This window comes from Colias eurytheme, chromosome 5 (assembly GCF_061535395.1).
Source record: "Colias eurytheme isolate Ceu_HAF_F1 chromosome 5, ilColEury1 Martin Lab GWU primary, whole genome shotgun sequence".
Lineage (NCBI taxonomy): Eukaryota > Metazoa > Arthropoda > Insecta > Lepidoptera > Pieridae > Colias > Colias eurytheme.
The window spans coordinates 6,119,249-6,138,474 of NC_142984.1; the positions used below are offsets into that span (position 1 = coordinate 6,119,249).

Here is a 19,226-nt window from a genome sequence, read left to right on the forward strand (position 1 = left end):
TTGCATTAATCTACATAATATTACATTTAAACGATATTAAAAATAGAAATGCTTTTTAAAAAGATGTCTTACAAACACACCTTAAATTCTTATTCAAACTATTTGCCATGCTCTTTCAAGTGCTTTAATACTCGACTTATTAGTCGAGTGATATTAGTCTATTGAGTACGTGACAAAAATGTGTCCATTAACCATATAAGTACCTCGTCAATCATGTGACAGCATAGCAAATTACTAGATATTACTTTCCAAGTCATATGTTAATGTCAGAGATCGTAAATTGGGCTATATTCTGACGTATAAAAACTATAAAGCCTTTCGCTACAAAGTAATTACTGTAATATAATAATCTCGGACATTCCTAGTGCTTTACTAGATTGTTATGATTGAAATAAAAACATCCGGTTTATTTTGTGGTTGTTTGAAATATTCCAACAATACAATTAATATGTTGTTTTAGAGATATCTTAGCAAATCATATTATAATGTTAGGTCGATGTAGTTGACCACACGTGTCTTTACTAATTTCTAATTTCTATATTATGATGATATTCCAAATAAGATTTAATCTTGTAACTAGTAATTACCCAACAACAAAAAACGTATTTATTGAAAATATCATTGGCTAAGTTATTTATAAAATATCTGGGTATTATGTTTATCTCCTGTAATATTTATCGTTTCGCATCGGTATGTTATCTGAAACTAATCTGAATACGTATTCACCGACCACCTTTTGTGTCTGAATGTACCTTTCTCTATTTCATTCCATCCGTAGGTATATAAATCAATCTTGTGGTAACTATGCCCTAGAGTTTCTCCCATTGCTCGGGTCCATTGCGGACCGGTAGCCAAACCGCATACGTTGTGAATAATCAAAGTGCGGACGCTGTGGGGTTAATGCGGTTAACACCCGCGCCTCGCTCGGATCTTGAAAGCGAACCTGTGAAATGAATTATTGAAGCGCAACCATCATCTGATACCCTGTAGTTAAACCGTGTAAATTGCACTATAATTCCATTGTAGATGAACGATAACCGCGTCATTTTGTACTAGACTTGGCGGGAAATACACTGTTAACTGTAGATGTTTTTTGATTGCGTCAATTTTCTTTGTTAGACATTTATTGGAGGCATTATGGACATATTTATTAATTAGTAACTGAAGTATTGAGAAAAAAAACACAATTGATTTTACTTTTTGCTAATATAACAATACAGCTGAATAACTACTTTCTTTACAATGCAACACAATAGAGCCATCCAAGCTTCACATATGTAGGACTTTTTACTACCTTATGATGGTGCAATAAATTTAAGATACGGTACACGAATACAGGATATCAGTTTCACATCACGTCCAGTTACGAAACAAAAGCGTCTCCAATCGTACGAAATTCCCAACGAACAACATCACCGATCGACATACCGTTATGCGGAATATAAAAAACCTTAAAAGAAAAGCATGTTCCTATAAAGTATTTTCCCATTTATAGCACGTCAATAGGTTCATGAGACCTGCGGATGTTTTGCTTCAATGATTAATTATGAATAAGGTACTTATGAGATATTAGGAGAAAAACGCCTTAATTATTCATGCATTTAAAATTAAGATTTGAATGGAAGAGTTACAAGTTAAAATATGGATATCACCGCCAATAACAATATATTTTATCAAAGAATTCCAAAAGATAAATAGTAAGTTTCTATTCGAATACAAATTACAATTAGTTAAGAAATATTCATATATTCAATATTCATGCGGAAGTATGTAGATCACTGCGCGGTGAAAAGTTAAACCGTTAAGATCCTGCCTTCTAATAATAATCTCTTAAGCTATCCTGGTTGGTAGTTTCTAGTTTCACTTGTAAATTGTTAGGTCCGCTTGTTACCTGCCCACTTAACATAAAGCGCATGTTAATTCTTAATGAGACGACCGTTAACAGTATAATTAACGTTCAGTACCTATTTGTTCAAAATTAATAATATGATTTATGTATTAAGGGAGATAGGATTTAATGAGAAGAAGTGAAAGGTTTTAGGGCCGTATAACATAATTTAATAGGAAGTAATATTTATATTTCGTTTTAACAACACTAATTTAACATGTCAGGGACATAGGGTTCAAGTGCCATTTTGTCCATTTGAATTTAACCAATATCGACATACCATCTTTACTTTTTTCCTAATAATTATAAATTCATTTCCATCATACACGAAGGCAAAAAAAAAAATAATAGGCTACATTCAACACGTAGTCAATCGAAAGTATCGTAGCGCTGTTTTAATGATCTAATGGTGATAATGGGTAGGTAACGCAAGGGTAAAATAAAAGGAGTCGGTATGCAGCAGGTTGCTTTCTATTTTTAATCGAGGGGAGAGGTCGCGGGCGGACGCCGGCGCCACAGCCTCTCATCTCGGTGGTGCTATTGCGCGCATTCCGTCATCGTTTGCGCCCCGGGCTGCGCGCACACACGCGACCCGACGTATCATTGGTGCTACATTGTTTATACTTTTATCTGACGGACTATTTACTTCTCGCTTTTTGAGCTGCTCAATGAGTACGGGCCCATACTAATAATATAGTTTTGCGTGTTCGATGTTGGACAATGACCGAACCGGTATGCGTTAGAATAGGCGGCTGGTGCATAGCTGATTGATGTTAAGTCTTCTATATTAAGCGACGGATCCAGTCTAGACTCGTGCCTACGGCCGGGCCTTTTAAGGAAAATTAATAGTACTGGTTTTAAATCAGGAAATGGGTGTTATAAGGAGGAAGAAGCGTAAGTTGTTTGTTTATTTTGGTTTAATATGTGGTTGATTACAGTAAATTTCTTTCATAATATCAGTGAATTCATCAAACCTTAACTTTTTTAAATTAAACATTTTGTGTGTTCATATACATATAACTTCAACATAAAAGTTGTTAACATTTAAATTAAAAGTTTTTTTTTCATTAAATAAAGGCCAGTTACTAAGGAGTTTTAAATGTCATATTTTTATCTTAGATAAGTATCTAGATTCTAGAGTATTAGTACATAATATGTATTTTCTACTTGTACATATTATTATTTATGCTTCCTTAAAAGGAAACCTGTGTAATAAAAATTTTCTAAAAGTTATATTGATGATACGATATGAATCGTTCTTGAAGGACAATCGAAAGAAAAATATTCCAATCACTTAATTCGATACTATTTTTTATTTCACAACAAAGCTAATAAAATGAGCCGCAGCTGCTAATAATGACATTCCAATGTGACAGGTGATCAAACTGATCTTATTTTAATTCATCTTAAAAAAAGAGGGTTAGGTTAAGATCTGTGTATAAATAAAAGTAATTGAATTTCTGAGTGATTTTCCGCACCCATTAACTATCATAATTTATAGCTTCAAATCTATTGGATAACTATTAAAATCTTCACATTAACAATTATAGTGATAGAAATTCTATAGGCTCAATTTCTTAACTTAATTAATGTATATTTGATATTTTCAACCGTTCTCTTGCTTATTTATATCTCTATGAATATTTTATAATTCATCTTATTTTATGGTGTACGTTATTTATGGTAGTATCAATGCGGAGACTTGCGTAAGGTTCAAATGATATACGAGTCAGATAGGAGAATATATTATTGTTGCATAAACTGTGGAGCTCATGGATCGTGTCGATTGTGATGGTATATGGGATGGTCTGTCGCATCCATTCAATGGGGCACACGCGTAATAACAAATGTTTTTAGTAATTGTGGGACAGGTGTGAAGGTGAAACAGTAGTTACTCGCGATGCGGTCATCGCTCATACGTTTACACTTAAGGTTCTATTTCGTAACTGCGTAAAATATATTCGTTTGTTTTGATGATGTCATCGATGTGTGGATAAGCGAAGAAAATACGAAGATTAAAGCTTATACATAAATGTGTTAAGAATACGATAATTGAACCATTGTTGATATAATAAAATTCAAATACTTAGTTAATATAAAGAACTTACGACAAGTAAGGTATAATTAAAAAGCTATCTTTTCTATATCCGATTTACTACAGCCGAAAAATCATGCACTACTAACGATAAGTAATTCAAGGGCAAAAAATGTAAGGCATGTTCAAATCGGTCGCGCAATTTCCGCTATATATTTTTTACCAATAACTCTTAATTACATAGGAATTTCAAATTTATCGATATGAATGCTCACACTTCCCTGTAATTTGATACAATTTAAATTAGATATATTCACTTTGCACCGGCTGAATGAATGTCATACGGCTTCGGAAACAGTAGATGATCGGATGGACTTCCTTGAAACTCTACCTTCGTTTAAGTTTTGTATTAGCTTTCTAATTCTATTATAGCATTTATGTTATGTGTCTCTTTTTTAAGTCTATTTTATTATCTACATTCCATGTGTGTCTTATTTATTCAAAATTTCTCCTTAATGCTTATTTAAAACTTATGCTAAATAGGAATATGTAAATTCGCTCTATTGGCAATGAGTCAAGGTTAAAAAATTTGGTCAATGCAAAGTTATTGCTACGATGCGTGATAAGCACCTTAATCGTGTTATTTTACCATAGCGAAGTGAACTTCCTCAGAGTAGTTTGCCTTAAAATAAATGTCAGCGGAGAAAATATATTAATACTAGCTATTATATATAACTGTATTCAATACTATTTACGCTGTCGTGATTGAAGTAAACGGTAGAAGCTCGAAACGTTTTGCCATTAGTTACAGCAATCTCCATTAGATCCAATCGCGCTGTTATTTGACCTAAACCATCGAATACTATATTTAAACTTAAACTACCTACACTTAACGCTGTAAAACTGCATTGTTCAATCATTTTCACTCATTTACAATCTTCAAAATTGCAACCGATTCGTTATTTGGCCTTTTGTTACATGATCGATAATAGTGTAATTCTATTGACTTTCTCCTGTCTATTTCGTTTCGATTGGTACTAAATTACCATCATTCCTAGAGAAGTGTTTCCCAATGAAATAAGACTACCGACTGATAAACGATGGTCACGAATCCTTTTAAGCATCACGATTCAGCTGTGGGATACAATAGAGCGTTGTTATTCTGTTATATCTATCGGTGGGGTGAAAGTATATCGACTGATTGGCCATTGTAGGGACAGGACACAGACGTTGGTCTGGATCATGATTTCTCAACACCGCGTTCATTTATCTCGACGTTCGCTGATTATCGTGCGAACAGCGTGCTCATTTGTTATTCAATTGAATTTGCTCTGCATTCAAGATGCGAGGGAAGAGAAATGTATCCGCGATATAAAATCTTTCTTTGGACTATAAAAGCTTTCGTCTAGAAATAAAAGGTGTATTGTTGGGAAATTTGCATTGTTGTTTTGTGAGTTACATTGTAAGATAATTTCTTGAGTGTGTTATAAATTATGCCGCGAAGGATCTGTGAAAACAAATGTATACAAAGTAGTTGTTTTTTAGACCATAATGTAGCTTAGGACGAATATGACGAAGAAGTAGGACATAAAGAAACATATGCAAAGCCTTATCTCATTATCTAAAGAACCGTATAAATAGCACTACAAAGTCAATGAGTCTTTAATATTTTTGCATTGATGTCGTTTGAATAGAACTTTCTTTGGTCATTCTTCATTTCATGTTTCATTCGTGAGAATGGTTACCTATTGTGCTTAATGAAAAATTTGACCTTGTATTCTGCAGCATTCGCGGCATCCTTGAGTGCATTAGTTAACATGAATTATCGAGAGAACAGTAATTACTCTTGTAGCGTACCCTTTGTAACACCCACGTTTAATTATCGAGGGGACAAGACCTTGTTCGCTAATTGCATACCTTCCTGGTAGTAGGGCAGGATTACGTTTGCGTTTGAGTACATAGCCTGCGCTTCATAAAAACATAAAAATATACTAGGTACATACCTATTTTTTAAAATCCACTCGTCTATATATAAAAGAATACCATCATTTTATAAGTTATGCAGGCATATGTTTATTAACAGATGTATACGTGTAAAATAAATGTATGTATATGCCTAAGTATTTACATATATGATACTTTTGTTATTCTACGGGTCGTTAATAACGTTCTCATTGTCTAACAGTTTCAACAATACAATATATTGAATGTCCTTCGATATTTAATTAATTTTTATGAAACATACTTAAAATATTGCTCTATTGTTTAAATTAACATACATTACATAGTTATTACCGTGTACGTGACTTACTTAGTTTTAAATGAAATTATTTCCTGTAAAAATTTGGAAAACAATTTAAATGCATTAAGCCAGTGATAATTGTGTTTCGTTTATCTACTGGCTTTTTTATATTTACTTACTGGTTGTTCCTTGTACGCAACGCCGCATGCGTTTTGAGAATATTAATGTATGAATATAATATCCATGTGACTAGAAACTGTTTGATTACATTGTCATAACATACCGCATAATAGAGTAAACGATATTCTTATTACAGAATCGTCTCATATGTTTTTCTCTATTTTGCATACTCTGGACAATTGTTAGCAGTTTTTTCAAAATTTATTGTTGTTGACAAAAATATAAATAGATATTATTTTACAGGTGAGTCAGTATCGGACCGTCCGGAGAGCGAAGCGCGTATAGTGAACGACCAGAAATGTATGGAAGTGCGGATAGCGCGTGCGGCGGGCGGGCTCGGGCTCAGCATAGCGGGCGGAAGGGGCTCCACGCCGTACATCGGTGATGACGAGGGCATCTTCATATCGCGGGTCACTCCCAATGGACCGGCTTATTTGGCTGGACTTAGGGTATGTACGCGTCTGATGTGAAATGGCCTTTAGAGTTTCGACACACTGATTCTCTTCTTTATTTATGGCTTCAAACAATGCAAACACATTGGTTAAGTATATGTTTGAATGTTCTTTTCTGTGAACTAACATATATGTAGTCTTTTTTAAATATGTGTGCGTATTTTTGCTATGATTAACGATCAAATGATACATATCATACCTACAAAAATAATTGAGTACCCACATGGGTACTCTATTATTTTTGTAGAAATTGATTGTGGATAAAATTTATTTTTATCATTGGTTATTGACATTAATTAATTATTGATTCATTAAATTTTACACGCAAATACGTAATAATATTAATAAAGTATGGCATTAATATAACTGGAACTATTCTGGTATGTGTTAACATATAACTGTTGATGCAATTAATTGCAGTGATTATCTTTCTGTGAATAAACTAGAACATTAACTGGATTACTGGGAGACGATTGCTCATTTAATTAAGATTTCTATTACTTGGCAGTGTAGTCAGTAGATATATTTCATGTCTATAATACTTTAGTATAGGAAATGACTGCTATCTTTATTTCCTGTATAGATTTATATCACTATCGAATGTACACAATAAACAAATGCGAATATTCTAGTTGTAAACGTAATTTACAGTCAAAACTCGTGGTATCACGATAAGAACATAATTGAACACGACAATTATGGTCATGATGTCATTATTTACTTAAATACATTATCGCAAATAATAATTATAAGTGTGAATTATCGAAACACATTGATAAAAGATGCCACACCTGGAATTCTAATTCAAGTGCTATATTTTGCATTTAATTCGTAAAGTATGAAATCAAAACGTGCAAAGTGCTATTATTAAGTGATATTCTTCCCGCTTAAATGAGTTTTTCCTTTTAATCCTGAGGGAATATCATGTAAAAAGTAGCCTAAGCTTTTCCATATTACATCAGTCATCAGTGAAAGTAAGGTGGAATAAAAGAAATAATAATAATATGACGCAGTAATTTGTATATTTGAAACAGACATTCCAATTTTATTAGTGCAAGATATAGTTTATAGATGCTCCAGGTAATATTACGGTTGTAAGCACGTTGTAAAGGGCGCGTTCGTGACCGAATTTCACTTATTGCACTTTACAGGTCGGTGATAAAGTGCTGTCGGTGAACGGCACGTCGGTGGTAGATGTGGACCACTACTATGCGGTGGAGGTGCTTAAAGCTAGCGGCCAAACGCTCACTCTGGTCGTGACCAGGGAATCGCCCACGTCGACGAGGTAGGATTGGATCGGGTGATGGAAAATTATGGGGGCAAAATTGTCTTAAAGTTGGATGATAATTTCAAACTAAAAGAAAAATTCTGGGTGGAAAATGTTTTTGGAGGAAATACCTTTTTAATTTGACTGACAATCTGATGAATGGAAATACCTACTCTTATCTGTATTACTAATGGGCTTTTACTCATATCAGAATCAAAAGATAAAAACATACCGGCCGAATTGATAACCTCCTCCTTTTTTTGAAGTCGGTTAAAGAATAGTCACTCTTGTTGAAAAAGTCGAATACGATAATAAAATGCTATTCCGCGAAGCACTAGACATTTTCCTTATAATAGGAGATTGTTGTTTATAAGCAGATAAAGAATTCCTTTACCAGATAAAAGAATGACTGTGTTGAATCTTATTTCGCTTTATCATACATTTTTATTATTATTCGGAGACCTAGTTTAGGCACTTAATTAATAATACTGAAATAAAATGTACTCATGAATACTGTTAATTGAAGTTGTGATACAAACTATTATTATTTTTTTCTATTAAAATAAATCAATTTGCAGAACACACAGCCGCGCGGCGAGCGGCGCTAGCCATCACTCAGTATCGACCGCTGATACGGTATCGACGCTCGAGAACGGACAGGTAATAACATTCCAGCGCTATCTGCTGCCCGCTATCCGCTATACGCTATCTGTGCTCGTGGATCGTGATGCAAGAACGCGGGAATGACGAGATCTAATCAATGTGTGGCTTTCTAGTTTTTGTTGAAGATTGAATCGTTGCATTGAATGTTGTATTCAAAATAATGGACTTTCCTGACTTGTTATTTAGAATACTGACTTCTGCATATGAATTAAAATGTTTTTTATAGAAATGGGCAATCGGTTCTTTGTAACATTTGCGCATACAGGCCATTGAAAAAATAAAGTATATTAATTAGCTGATAAATTTTGAACGCTATTCTAATTTAAACGTTATTTTAATTCAGCGTTTAACACACAAAAAATATCCTTCGTTAATGACTTTGAAATAGAAATAGTCTTTATTTGGCATCAAGTAACTTATCTTTCATGAAAAAAAAAAAAACATTAATATACGAGTATGTTGGTTTTTTTTACTTACAATGTGCATAAATACTTTAGATCCAAACGGGTCGAGGCGTGCCCAAAGCGCTGATCATCAGCAACCCGTACGCGCAAGAGTTCGAGCCGGAGCAGAAGGAGCGCGTGATACACACGGTAGTGACGGACGTGTCGCCCGAGCCCGAGCCGCAGCCGGCGCAGTACCAGCGGCTGCAAGCTTCGCCGCCGCCAGCCACGCAACCTTATGTGCCACCCGGTAAGTAGGAGCACAGAATACATAATAGTAGCTAAACGCTACAGAACGGACACTCCGCCTCCCGCCAAAAGTAAACAATTACCTCACCCCGCACGATCAGTATAAAAATGGTCCACATTTTTCTACAGGGACGATACGCAACGAAGATTGACAACATTAATCAAATTGACTTAAAGTAATTTTATTATTTTGGATTTGTGATTATCGTTTTTCGTAGAAAATGTTTAGATATTGTGCTATTTATGGATGTATTTCATCAGAAAAACGTGATTTTTTTTTACGCTAGTCAAAAATGTGCCAACCATAAAGCGTTAACACACACATTTGCAGTCTCTACAGTGTGACTGTCAAAACGATAATTTTGTATGGAGTGTCCGGGGTGTGGTAGGAGATTAAATTGTATAACAACACTATTTAAGATACGGAATGATACATGTGCTTAGAGATAACGGAAAAATACCTTACCAAGAGAAAACAGATACAAGAAAGCATGCAAAAGTTTTAATTTCACTTTCGCAACCGGCAATATTTTTGCTATGTCGCAAGGTACTGTTAAATGTGTAATTTATTTGGGTTTCAAAAACATGAAGACAGTTTGACTTAACAGAATTGGATAGAATGATTTTTAAAAATTTTGATCAATTTTGCATTTTAGAGTGTATACAAGGTGTAATCGTTAAGTGTGCTCAAGCGATTATTCCATAACTATTGCAGATATCAAATGGACATTTCTCGTTTTATTTAAAAAAAATTATTATGGCCATTTTACTCATTAGGTTAAGTACTTTAGATATCAGTTTAAAGTTTTTTTATATCTATAATAGTTACGGAATAATCGCCTGTGCACACTTAACGATTACAACCTGTATTTTCATGTGATGGCTACTAAGGTAGAAACCTATATGAAATTCTGATTTATTTCAATGCAATTGCGTTCGTTTTTCTCTCGTTATTATTGTTATCCTGTTTTACGGTAATACGTGTTCACTTACGAACGTTTGTCCTACAGCGTATCAACAAAAGGTACTAGTGCACACGACGCTGATCCGCGACGGCGCGGGGCTGGGGTTCAGCGTGGCGGGCGGGCGCGGCTCGCCGCCGTACCGCGCCGACAGCCACGCGCTCTACGTGTCGCGCGTCTCGCCGCACGGCGCCGCCGCCAAGGACGGCAAGATGCTCGTCGGCGACCGCCTCGTCTCGGTGCGTGTTGTGTATACACGCACACATACGCAAACAAACTCACACATACATAAACTGAAACATATAATGGCCTTTCATACACGCATGTGTATACGATCACGCACGCACATGCGTGCGCTTACACAATATGCGTAGACACAAATAGGTGTTTTATAATACAGATAAAAAATTAATCGTTATATTCTAATTTATGTTTTATTATTTATTTTATTGGTTATTTTTCGAGGGTATGAAGTGTACACAAAATTGATGTTGGAAATAATTATTTTTAATATTATAAATCATCTCTACTTTACTTCTTCTTACAGATAAACGGTGTCGATATGGATAATGCAACACACGACCAAGCAGTAGCCATGCTCACGGGACACGAAAGATTTGTGAGGCTCGTCTTACAAAGAACCATCACGCCAGAACAAGGTTTGTATTTCAAGATAAGACTATTTAAGACTTTTTCATTCAGCATTATTTTCTGTGTTACCTTTATTATAAAAACTATCAAGAGTTTTAATCAGTTAATTTTAAAAATTTCAGCGGAGATCCTATCGAGAAAGTCAACATCGGAAGAAGTGAGAGAGCACAAAACTAGCCAGCAAAACTTGAACGTCACTAACACCACGAAACCGATCTCGAATCACGTATCACCCACACCCGCACACAACCACACGATGCCGCGTGTAACTACTCAGATCGCACCGCAGGTTACACAGATACCGCCGAACCAACAAACACAAACGCTACCGAAACCGCAAACGCAACCGATAACGCAACCGCAACCGCAACCGCAACCGCAACCCAAGTACGCACCGAATGTCGCCCCGCCGCAACCCGCACCGAGAAAACTGAGTCAAACTAACGGAACGGTAAGGTTTTGGAGACGACACGATTCTGTGAATAGCTTTGTTTATTGCAGTAATTAGATAACAAAAAAAAACCTACTATGTGATTTTATGGTTCTTTTTTTGTAACTATATTCTAACATAAAGAACCATCAATTCATTCTGAAACATCGACACGAAAATTGTAAATTTGAAATAGATGTTACAGTCGGTTAAAAAATTAGTTTAATGTAGTCGAATAGTGTAAATTTGTAGCAAATTGACTGTAGCCGCTTGCGAAGTCCGGCTTGCTTCGCGTCTTAATAATTGATTGTTGATCGCAGGCGGAAAGGAAATCAACTAACAGTGCGAGCACGCCTTTAACTCCTGGCGCCAATAAATTGCACGGCTCTAACGACGACGTATTCGACGACATTCAGGTGAGAACGCATTTCCCCCCACACTCGGTGAAGGTTACGGTTTAACACGTTCACATCCATGCTTACAATGTTCTAGCTTACACTGTATACGCGGCAATAGCACACCATATTATATGTATCTATGATTCGTTCAGACCGACGGTTTTCGAAGATGTCACATCCGTTTCGTCTTGAAATAAAGAGCTCATATTTCATGATGATAAGGTGCGATATCATTCGGGACCGTTTGGTTCTGCCACGATTCTTCATTGCATTTTGTGTAGATGTAGATCTTACGCTTGAATATCATGCAGCATATTACGAAACTATGTAAGTGTTTCAAATCCAAATATTATATTAATGACCATCATGTTATGCCTCATTATAATCATTGTGTTTTAACATATCTATTATGTATTTAAAAAAACGCATATATCTAATATCTGGATTTGATAAATTACAGATACGTGTGAGTATGGAAAACTTCGTCGTCATATATGTAAATTTAGGATTAAATATTTTGTAGTCTAGTAAAAAAAATCGTGTTAAGTTACGATCTTTAGGCATTATACGTTCGAAATTCAAGTGATAAAATGACTTGTTTATTTTTATATACAAGATTTGTGAGTAAGAGTGTTAGTGGTAGTTTCGTTGGTAGTTCATAATTTAATCATCGTATTTACATTAAAATCAGAAAGCCATTGGAAAGTTTTTACATTTAAATCACAGAAAATTAAATGTGAAAAATTACCAATATTCAAATCATGTAGGCGTTTTACGAAAGAAGTCTCGCAGTCCCTAAAATTTCTTACCAGTAGGTATGCAACGTAGAAAAAATGTTACTAATTACTGATTTGTTACCTATGTATTGTTTTATTTAAATGTAAAAAAAAAACAAATTAAATATATGAGTAAGTGTACCTTGGTAATTGTAGATATTGACGTGTAAAAAACGCATCAAAAATATAAAATAAATTTTGTGATACCATAATTTTGATATTTTTAGTACGTATCAGAATTTTTTTCTAGATATTGGCAAAAATAAATTCATCATGAGCGATAATTAAGATAGTTAAGCCATCAGTAGTCAATTCACAACACTCATAAGCCGGGACTTCTTTCACAAAACGCGATCACTGATGCGATGTGAACGTGTACGCGCAGCCGTCTCGGCCAATCACGAGCGAGGAGTTCCAAGCGATGATCCCGGCGCACTTCCTGGGGGCCCCGCGCGCCGCGCCGGAGCCCCCGGAGCGCGGCGTGCGCGTCACCGTGCAGAGGCCCGCGGGCCCCGCGCTGCCCCCGCCGGGGCCCCCGACCCTCGGCCGCGTCACCGAGACCATCACCAAGTCGACCTTCACCGAGACCACGGTCACCAGGGTCACCGATAACCACCTCGTCGCGCCGCTCATTATTGAAGTAAGATGTTTGCCTCGCCTCACGGCTTACTGTGCCCTATGGCGTCATATGCGTTGTTATGTAAAGAACGAGGTGTTTTATTTATTATGTTTATGCTGTATATGTACCCTGAAAACCGAAATAATAGCAATTAAAATACAATAGCTCACATGTCAATCTCAGAATATTTATATGCTTTTGTCAGTGCTACCCAAAAATAAAATAATTACACTGCTTTTAATAATTACAACATCAAAAAAAAAAATGTTTTAGATGTAACTCAACATTGCTTTTTTACGGAAACCCATTACATGGTATTAAATATGTGAATCCAGGCCGTTCACGGTACTGATTCACATAATATGAACTAGTCACTTTAACCATTTTGATTTATTACATATTATTTTAATATCGTTATAAATTTCCCAAACATGTCAAATGGTCCATCGGTCCATATTAAAAAGTCCCCAGTCTAGATACCCTTATTTATAGAAAAGGAAAAACTTTGCCTTAGAAATTAAACAAAGGAGCTTTACTTTTTTATATTTTGGTACATAAATATGCTTTAACCCTGTAATCATGTAATGTTAATATAAAGTCTGTTCATTAATGATTGGCATTTGGCAATGGTAATTTCACTAACTGCCCCAAAGAATTGTTTGTTTTCAGGACAATCAATCATCGTGGGTAATTAAGGGATTAAAATCACAAAAAAAAGTAAAGTATAAAGGATATTAAATCGGTCTAGACTAGACAAATCATTAAAAAAAACGGACTAAGCAATGTTACCTACAGGTATATTATGTAAAAATCAACAAGATATTGAGGGGAGAGGGGTATAAGTTTTTGACGCATTTTACTTCGATATTTTTGTATAGTTTCTCCCAGTAAGGGAGCGTCCATAAATTACGTGAGGTGTTTTTGTCCATTTTTTGACCCTCCCTCCCTCTCTGGTGAGATATCATGAGATTTTATTGAACCCCCTCCCCCATACCCCCATCTCACGTGAGATTTTTCAAAATGTGGGTTTCTTATGTTTATTTGTCATTGTAAATAGAAAAAAAAATTGCTTCGTGCTTTTGTTTACGACTAGATAAAAATAGTAATTAATATTGCTGAAAGTTATAATAAGGGCCGATTTTTCAATGCTTGGATAAAACTTATCCGTCAAATAAAGTATTGCACGATAATATTAAAATCTCACGTAAACTGTAGAATTATTAATTAATATTAATTATTATTATTAATTACGGGCAATTAGAATACATTTTTAAAATGGTAGTTTTATACATTATTCGACGAATAAGTTTTATCCAAGCATTGAAAAATCGGCCCTTAGTGTTATAGGTAAATTAGGGAAAGCTGGCATGTTCACAGTACTCACACTTATGCAATTTCACTTACAGTATGTTCAAAAATAAATGCGACTCTAGTTTCATTTTAGACTTGAATTGTAAAATGGGTGCGTTGTAGATATGTATATGCAAATATAATTACTTATGAAAGCTCTCATAATTTACCTGTAAAATTATAATTTAAAAGTAAATCAATTGTTGAAGTTAATTATTTATTCTAATAATAATCAATTGGATAAAAGTATTAATAATCATTCAATTATCAAATAATAATTAAATTCCTGACTTTGGTCGAGTAAAGATATCTAAGAAATATTATATTTGTAGTAAGTACGTAATACCTACCAATACGCGCTAACAAATATGTGTTACATGTTTATTGTATAATTTTCACACTATTGGTTTTAAACTCAAACTCAAACATTTATACAATTAGACTTCTTCTAGAAGCACTTTTGAATCGTCATAACAGTTTAACAGTTTTAACAATTACCACCAATTCAGAAAGCAGTATCTATAGAGAAGAAGAAGAATCTATTTAATCATAATCGTAATCTTCTACTTCACTGTAACTTTCATCGCTCGAAGAACTCGATGTTTCGTTGTCGGAATTTCTTAATGTTATTATAAATGAGTCAGTGTAATTATTATCTACTTTTGGTTCTAATTGAATATATTTTTCCTCATGTTCTCGCGTCTTTCTCCAAACGTCACTAAACATATCCAGACTAATAGCATTTGCTTCCTTTCTAAATAATTCTTCCACAGTTTTCAAGTTAAAGTTCACATTTTGTGATGCTACTTTCCCTTTAATTATGCCCCGTAGTAACTCTATTGGGTTGAGTTCTGGATGGTATGGGGGAAGGCGCAATACACTATGTCCATGATCTTTGAGGATCGCATCAAGTAGGTAAAAATTGTGTATAGTTTGGCTTATTTTTTTTAATAATGTGATAACTCTGATTATTAATTAGTAATTTGATTTTTGAAAAAAAAAATGCCGATTTTAGTCAAAATTTATATTTTTCTAACAAGATCCTTATCATCCAAATTTCCACCTTGGTGAGAAAAATTGACATTTCTAATGAAAATGAACAAAAAATTAAATGATTTTATTAAATACTGTAAAATAGTCTATAATTCTTCCATTTACTGTATCACAAAATTCTTCATAGATTTTTAGATATTCGTACTACACCAATTACATCACCCTGTATTTATAAACAATTGCAAAATATGACACATACATAGGCCGGGAGATACTGACACAAAATTTCGGGTCATTTGTAACAGAATGGCGGTTCTACAGAGGTCTTATTACGCAATGACTAAAAGAAAAATGATGGTCAGAACTCAGAACGCTGGTACCGGCGGACTAGTCACGTGGGCGTTAGTCGAACTCGTCAGATAAATAGCGAAAGTCAAACAATTTGTAACACAAAAATTTTAGAATTCACCGATAGCCCATAAAAAAGATGTAGGCGGTAGTGTCATGCCATACTTTTCCGGTGTAACTTACAGCCCCCCATACCGACGCGATGCGTTGATTAAAAAAAAAACAATTCAAACATTTGTACCGGGCTAACTTTTGCACAGGTAATCATCATCGTGCAGACATTTACGAAAATCACCATGCCATACTTTTCGGACGATTCCAAATGGCCACCATACCGCCGAAAATCTGCAATAAAATTTTTTTTTCGCCAAACAATTTGTACCAGTATTGCATTTGGATTTTTGGAGAGTATTTGATAAAATGTGACCATTATTATATTTGCCATACTTCTAGTAGGGGGAAAAAGTGCTGCCATACTTGAAAATTAATTTATTCGTCACGTTTCAAAAATACGACTGTACAATACGTAAAATAATTTTTTACAGTATGGGATCATTATATTCTGTTTGTTTGTATACAATTCTACCTAGAAAAAAATATCGCAGATTGCAAACATGGGGCGGATGATTGTAAGACTTAAGCCAAGACGTAAAAAAAAATGAAAAGAATTGGCGATTTGTACCAGTACGGCATTTTTGGAAAGTATATGATGCAACGTGACTATTATTATATTTGCCATACTTTTAATAGAGGGAAAAATTAGTGCCATACTGCTACAAATCGTTCAAACTACGAATAAAATCTTACAATAAGAAAAAAATCTTATACACATTCGCCACCTCCCACAGGTATGGCATTATCACACTTCTATTTATAATCATTCAGGAGTTGTTGAAAAAAAATGTAGGGTGGTACAAATCGTTTGGCGAGAAAAAAAATTCAAAAATTTGCAGATTTTCCGCGGTATGTCGACCATTTGGAATCGTCCGAAAAGTATGGCGTGGCGATTTTAGTAAATGGCTGCACGACGATGGTTACCTGTGCAAAAGTGAGCCCGGTACAAATAAATAAATAATAATAATAATAAATATTATAGGACATTATTACACAAATCGACCTAGTCCCACAGTAAGCTCAATTAAGGCTTGTGTTGTGGGTACTAGGCGACGATAAATATAATATTTAATAAATACATATATAGATAATAACACCCAGACCCAAGAACAAATAATTGAGTTCATCACACAAATATTTGCCCTGACCGGGGATCGAACCCGGGACCGTCGGCTCAGTAGGTAGTTACTTTACCACTGCGCCAACCGCGTCGTCATGGTTGAATTGTTTTTTTTAAATCAACGCATTCACGTCGGTATGGCGGACTGTAAGTCACATCGTAACTGTATGGCATGACACTACCACCTACATCTTTTTTAAGGGCTATCGGTAAATTCTAAAATTTTTGTGTTACAAATCGTTGGACTTTCGCTATTTATCCGACGAGTGTGACTAACGCCCACGCGACTAGTCCGCCGGTACCAGCGTTCTGACCATCATTTTTCTTTTTGTCATTGCGTACTAAGACCCCTCTAGACCGCCATCCTGTTACAAATGACCCGAAATTTTGTGTCAGTATCTCCCGGCCTAACATGTGCAATGTGTAAATGTGTTGACGTTCCAGCTCTTCTTAATATACCTATATAACAAGGTAACAATAGAATATTTAAATCTTAACCGTAACATTAAAATCGACCAAAAGAGTATAATTTGTTTTGTTTCAATTAAAAAAAAATTGCGTGATATTTGCCGACACCCCCCCTCTCCCCAACGTAAGGTTAGATGAGATTTTATTCGACCCCCTCACCCCTAAAACAACTCACGTAATTTATGGACGCCCCCTAACCTTAAATAAATAAACCTAAACTACATTTGTCTCAGCTAAGTGACTCTATAGTCCTACATCGAATATTAAAGATGAACCTCGTCACCGAGTTATAAGACGACAGACATTTTGTGTGCAGATAATTCTGAAAAAAAAAATTAAGTGTTCGTGACAACTGCTAAGTGCTAACATCATATTAAAGATTTTATGTATGCTAGTACTTAGCGTAACACAACTTTTATAAATAAAATGTTTTAATTATTGACACCAGAATAGTATTTTTGAGATAGTAATCGTTTTTTCTTTCATTATTGAAAAAGGTCTAGATTTTAGACTCATTCATAAAAACTTTAAGTTACTGGAGTATATAAATAAAATAGAAGATTAGTATGTATTGCGATAGAAAATGGTATCATGAAAACTTACAAGCAAGATGTAGTTCTATAAATGATTGAGATGCCCCAAATCCTGTATTTTTTAATTTAAAATACATTATGTATTCTGAAAATTGTAATGTATATTAAATATTGAAATAAAAAAGTAAGTAAATGAATTTGAATAGGGTCCATATTATATCCCACATAAGAAGTATCCCATATCATGGGTATATGGACGGATCTTAACGTAATAAAAATTATAAAATGAACGACTTCTGACAGAGAAACGACAGATAAAAAAAAACTGGCCAAGCGCTAGTCGGTCTCGCGATACAGACTGACAGACGGACAACAAAGAGATCCGATAAGGGTTACGTTTTTTTCCTTTTGAGGTTCCGAACCCTGAAAAAGTAAATTATTACATCTGAAGATATTATAATCAAAATTTCATCAATTGTACAATAATATTGCATTAAGAAATAAGCTTTTCATTAATAGATACTAAAGAAATAAAATGCTAATCGTAACTTCGTGGAAATTGAGCTTCTTTCCGCGAAATTTCGATGAAACATTATTTTTGTAATAACGTAACATATATTAATAACGTAATCATAGGTATTACATACATTTCATACACAAATGCAAACAAGAGTAGACTTAAGTGCAGGTAAAACGCTTTTATGGAAGTTAAACACAGCTTTGTCGATTGTTCTAGGATGTCACATTAGTAAAAGAAGGTGGCTCTCTTGGATTCAGTATAATCGGTGGAACGGATCATTCGTGTGTGCCATTTGGAGCCAAGGAACCTGGAATATTTATATCTCACGTAAGTTACATAATAATAACTGGTAACTATTGTATTAATTACTTAGTAAAATTAATTTAATTAGTTAAATAGTAGGTGAATACGTACTATTCCAAAATCATCAAATAAATGTATGAAATTCAACTATACTTAAAAAGCTCTCGTCATGGGAACAAAATCTTTCACTTCGGTAATAAGAAGCCTCTATCGCCTCCTAGT

At 34.7% G+C, this 19,226-nt stretch overlaps 1 protein-coding gene across 3 annotated transcripts in view; it reads left to right on the forward strand.

Annotated features, from left to right (window-relative positions):
• scrib (scribble planar cell polarity protein) overlaps positions 1-19,226 on the forward strand; it is an 81,202-nt gene that overhangs the window by 47,790 nt on the left and 14,186 nt on the right. For all 3 annotated transcript variants that reach the window (XM_090101968.1, XM_090101969.1, XM_090101970.1), the window contains 10 exons: positions 6,589-6,794; positions 7,949-8,082; positions 8,643-8,724; positions 9,225-9,420; positions 10,430-10,620; positions 10,929-11,040; positions 11,155-11,483; positions 11,783-11,878; positions 13,022-13,276; positions 18,918-19,028. In XM_090101968.1, coding sequence (XP_089958094.1) covers positions 6,589-6,794; positions 7,949-8,082; positions 8,643-8,724; positions 9,225-9,420; positions 10,430-10,620; positions 10,929-11,040; positions 11,155-11,483; positions 11,783-11,878; positions 13,022-13,276; positions 18,918-19,028 — 1,712 coding nt within the window. The remainder of the gene's footprint in view (positions 1-6,588; positions 6,795-7,948; positions 8,083-8,642; positions 8,725-9,224; positions 9,421-10,429; positions 10,621-10,928; positions 11,041-11,154; positions 11,484-11,782; positions 11,879-13,021; positions 13,277-18,917; positions 19,029-19,226) is intronic.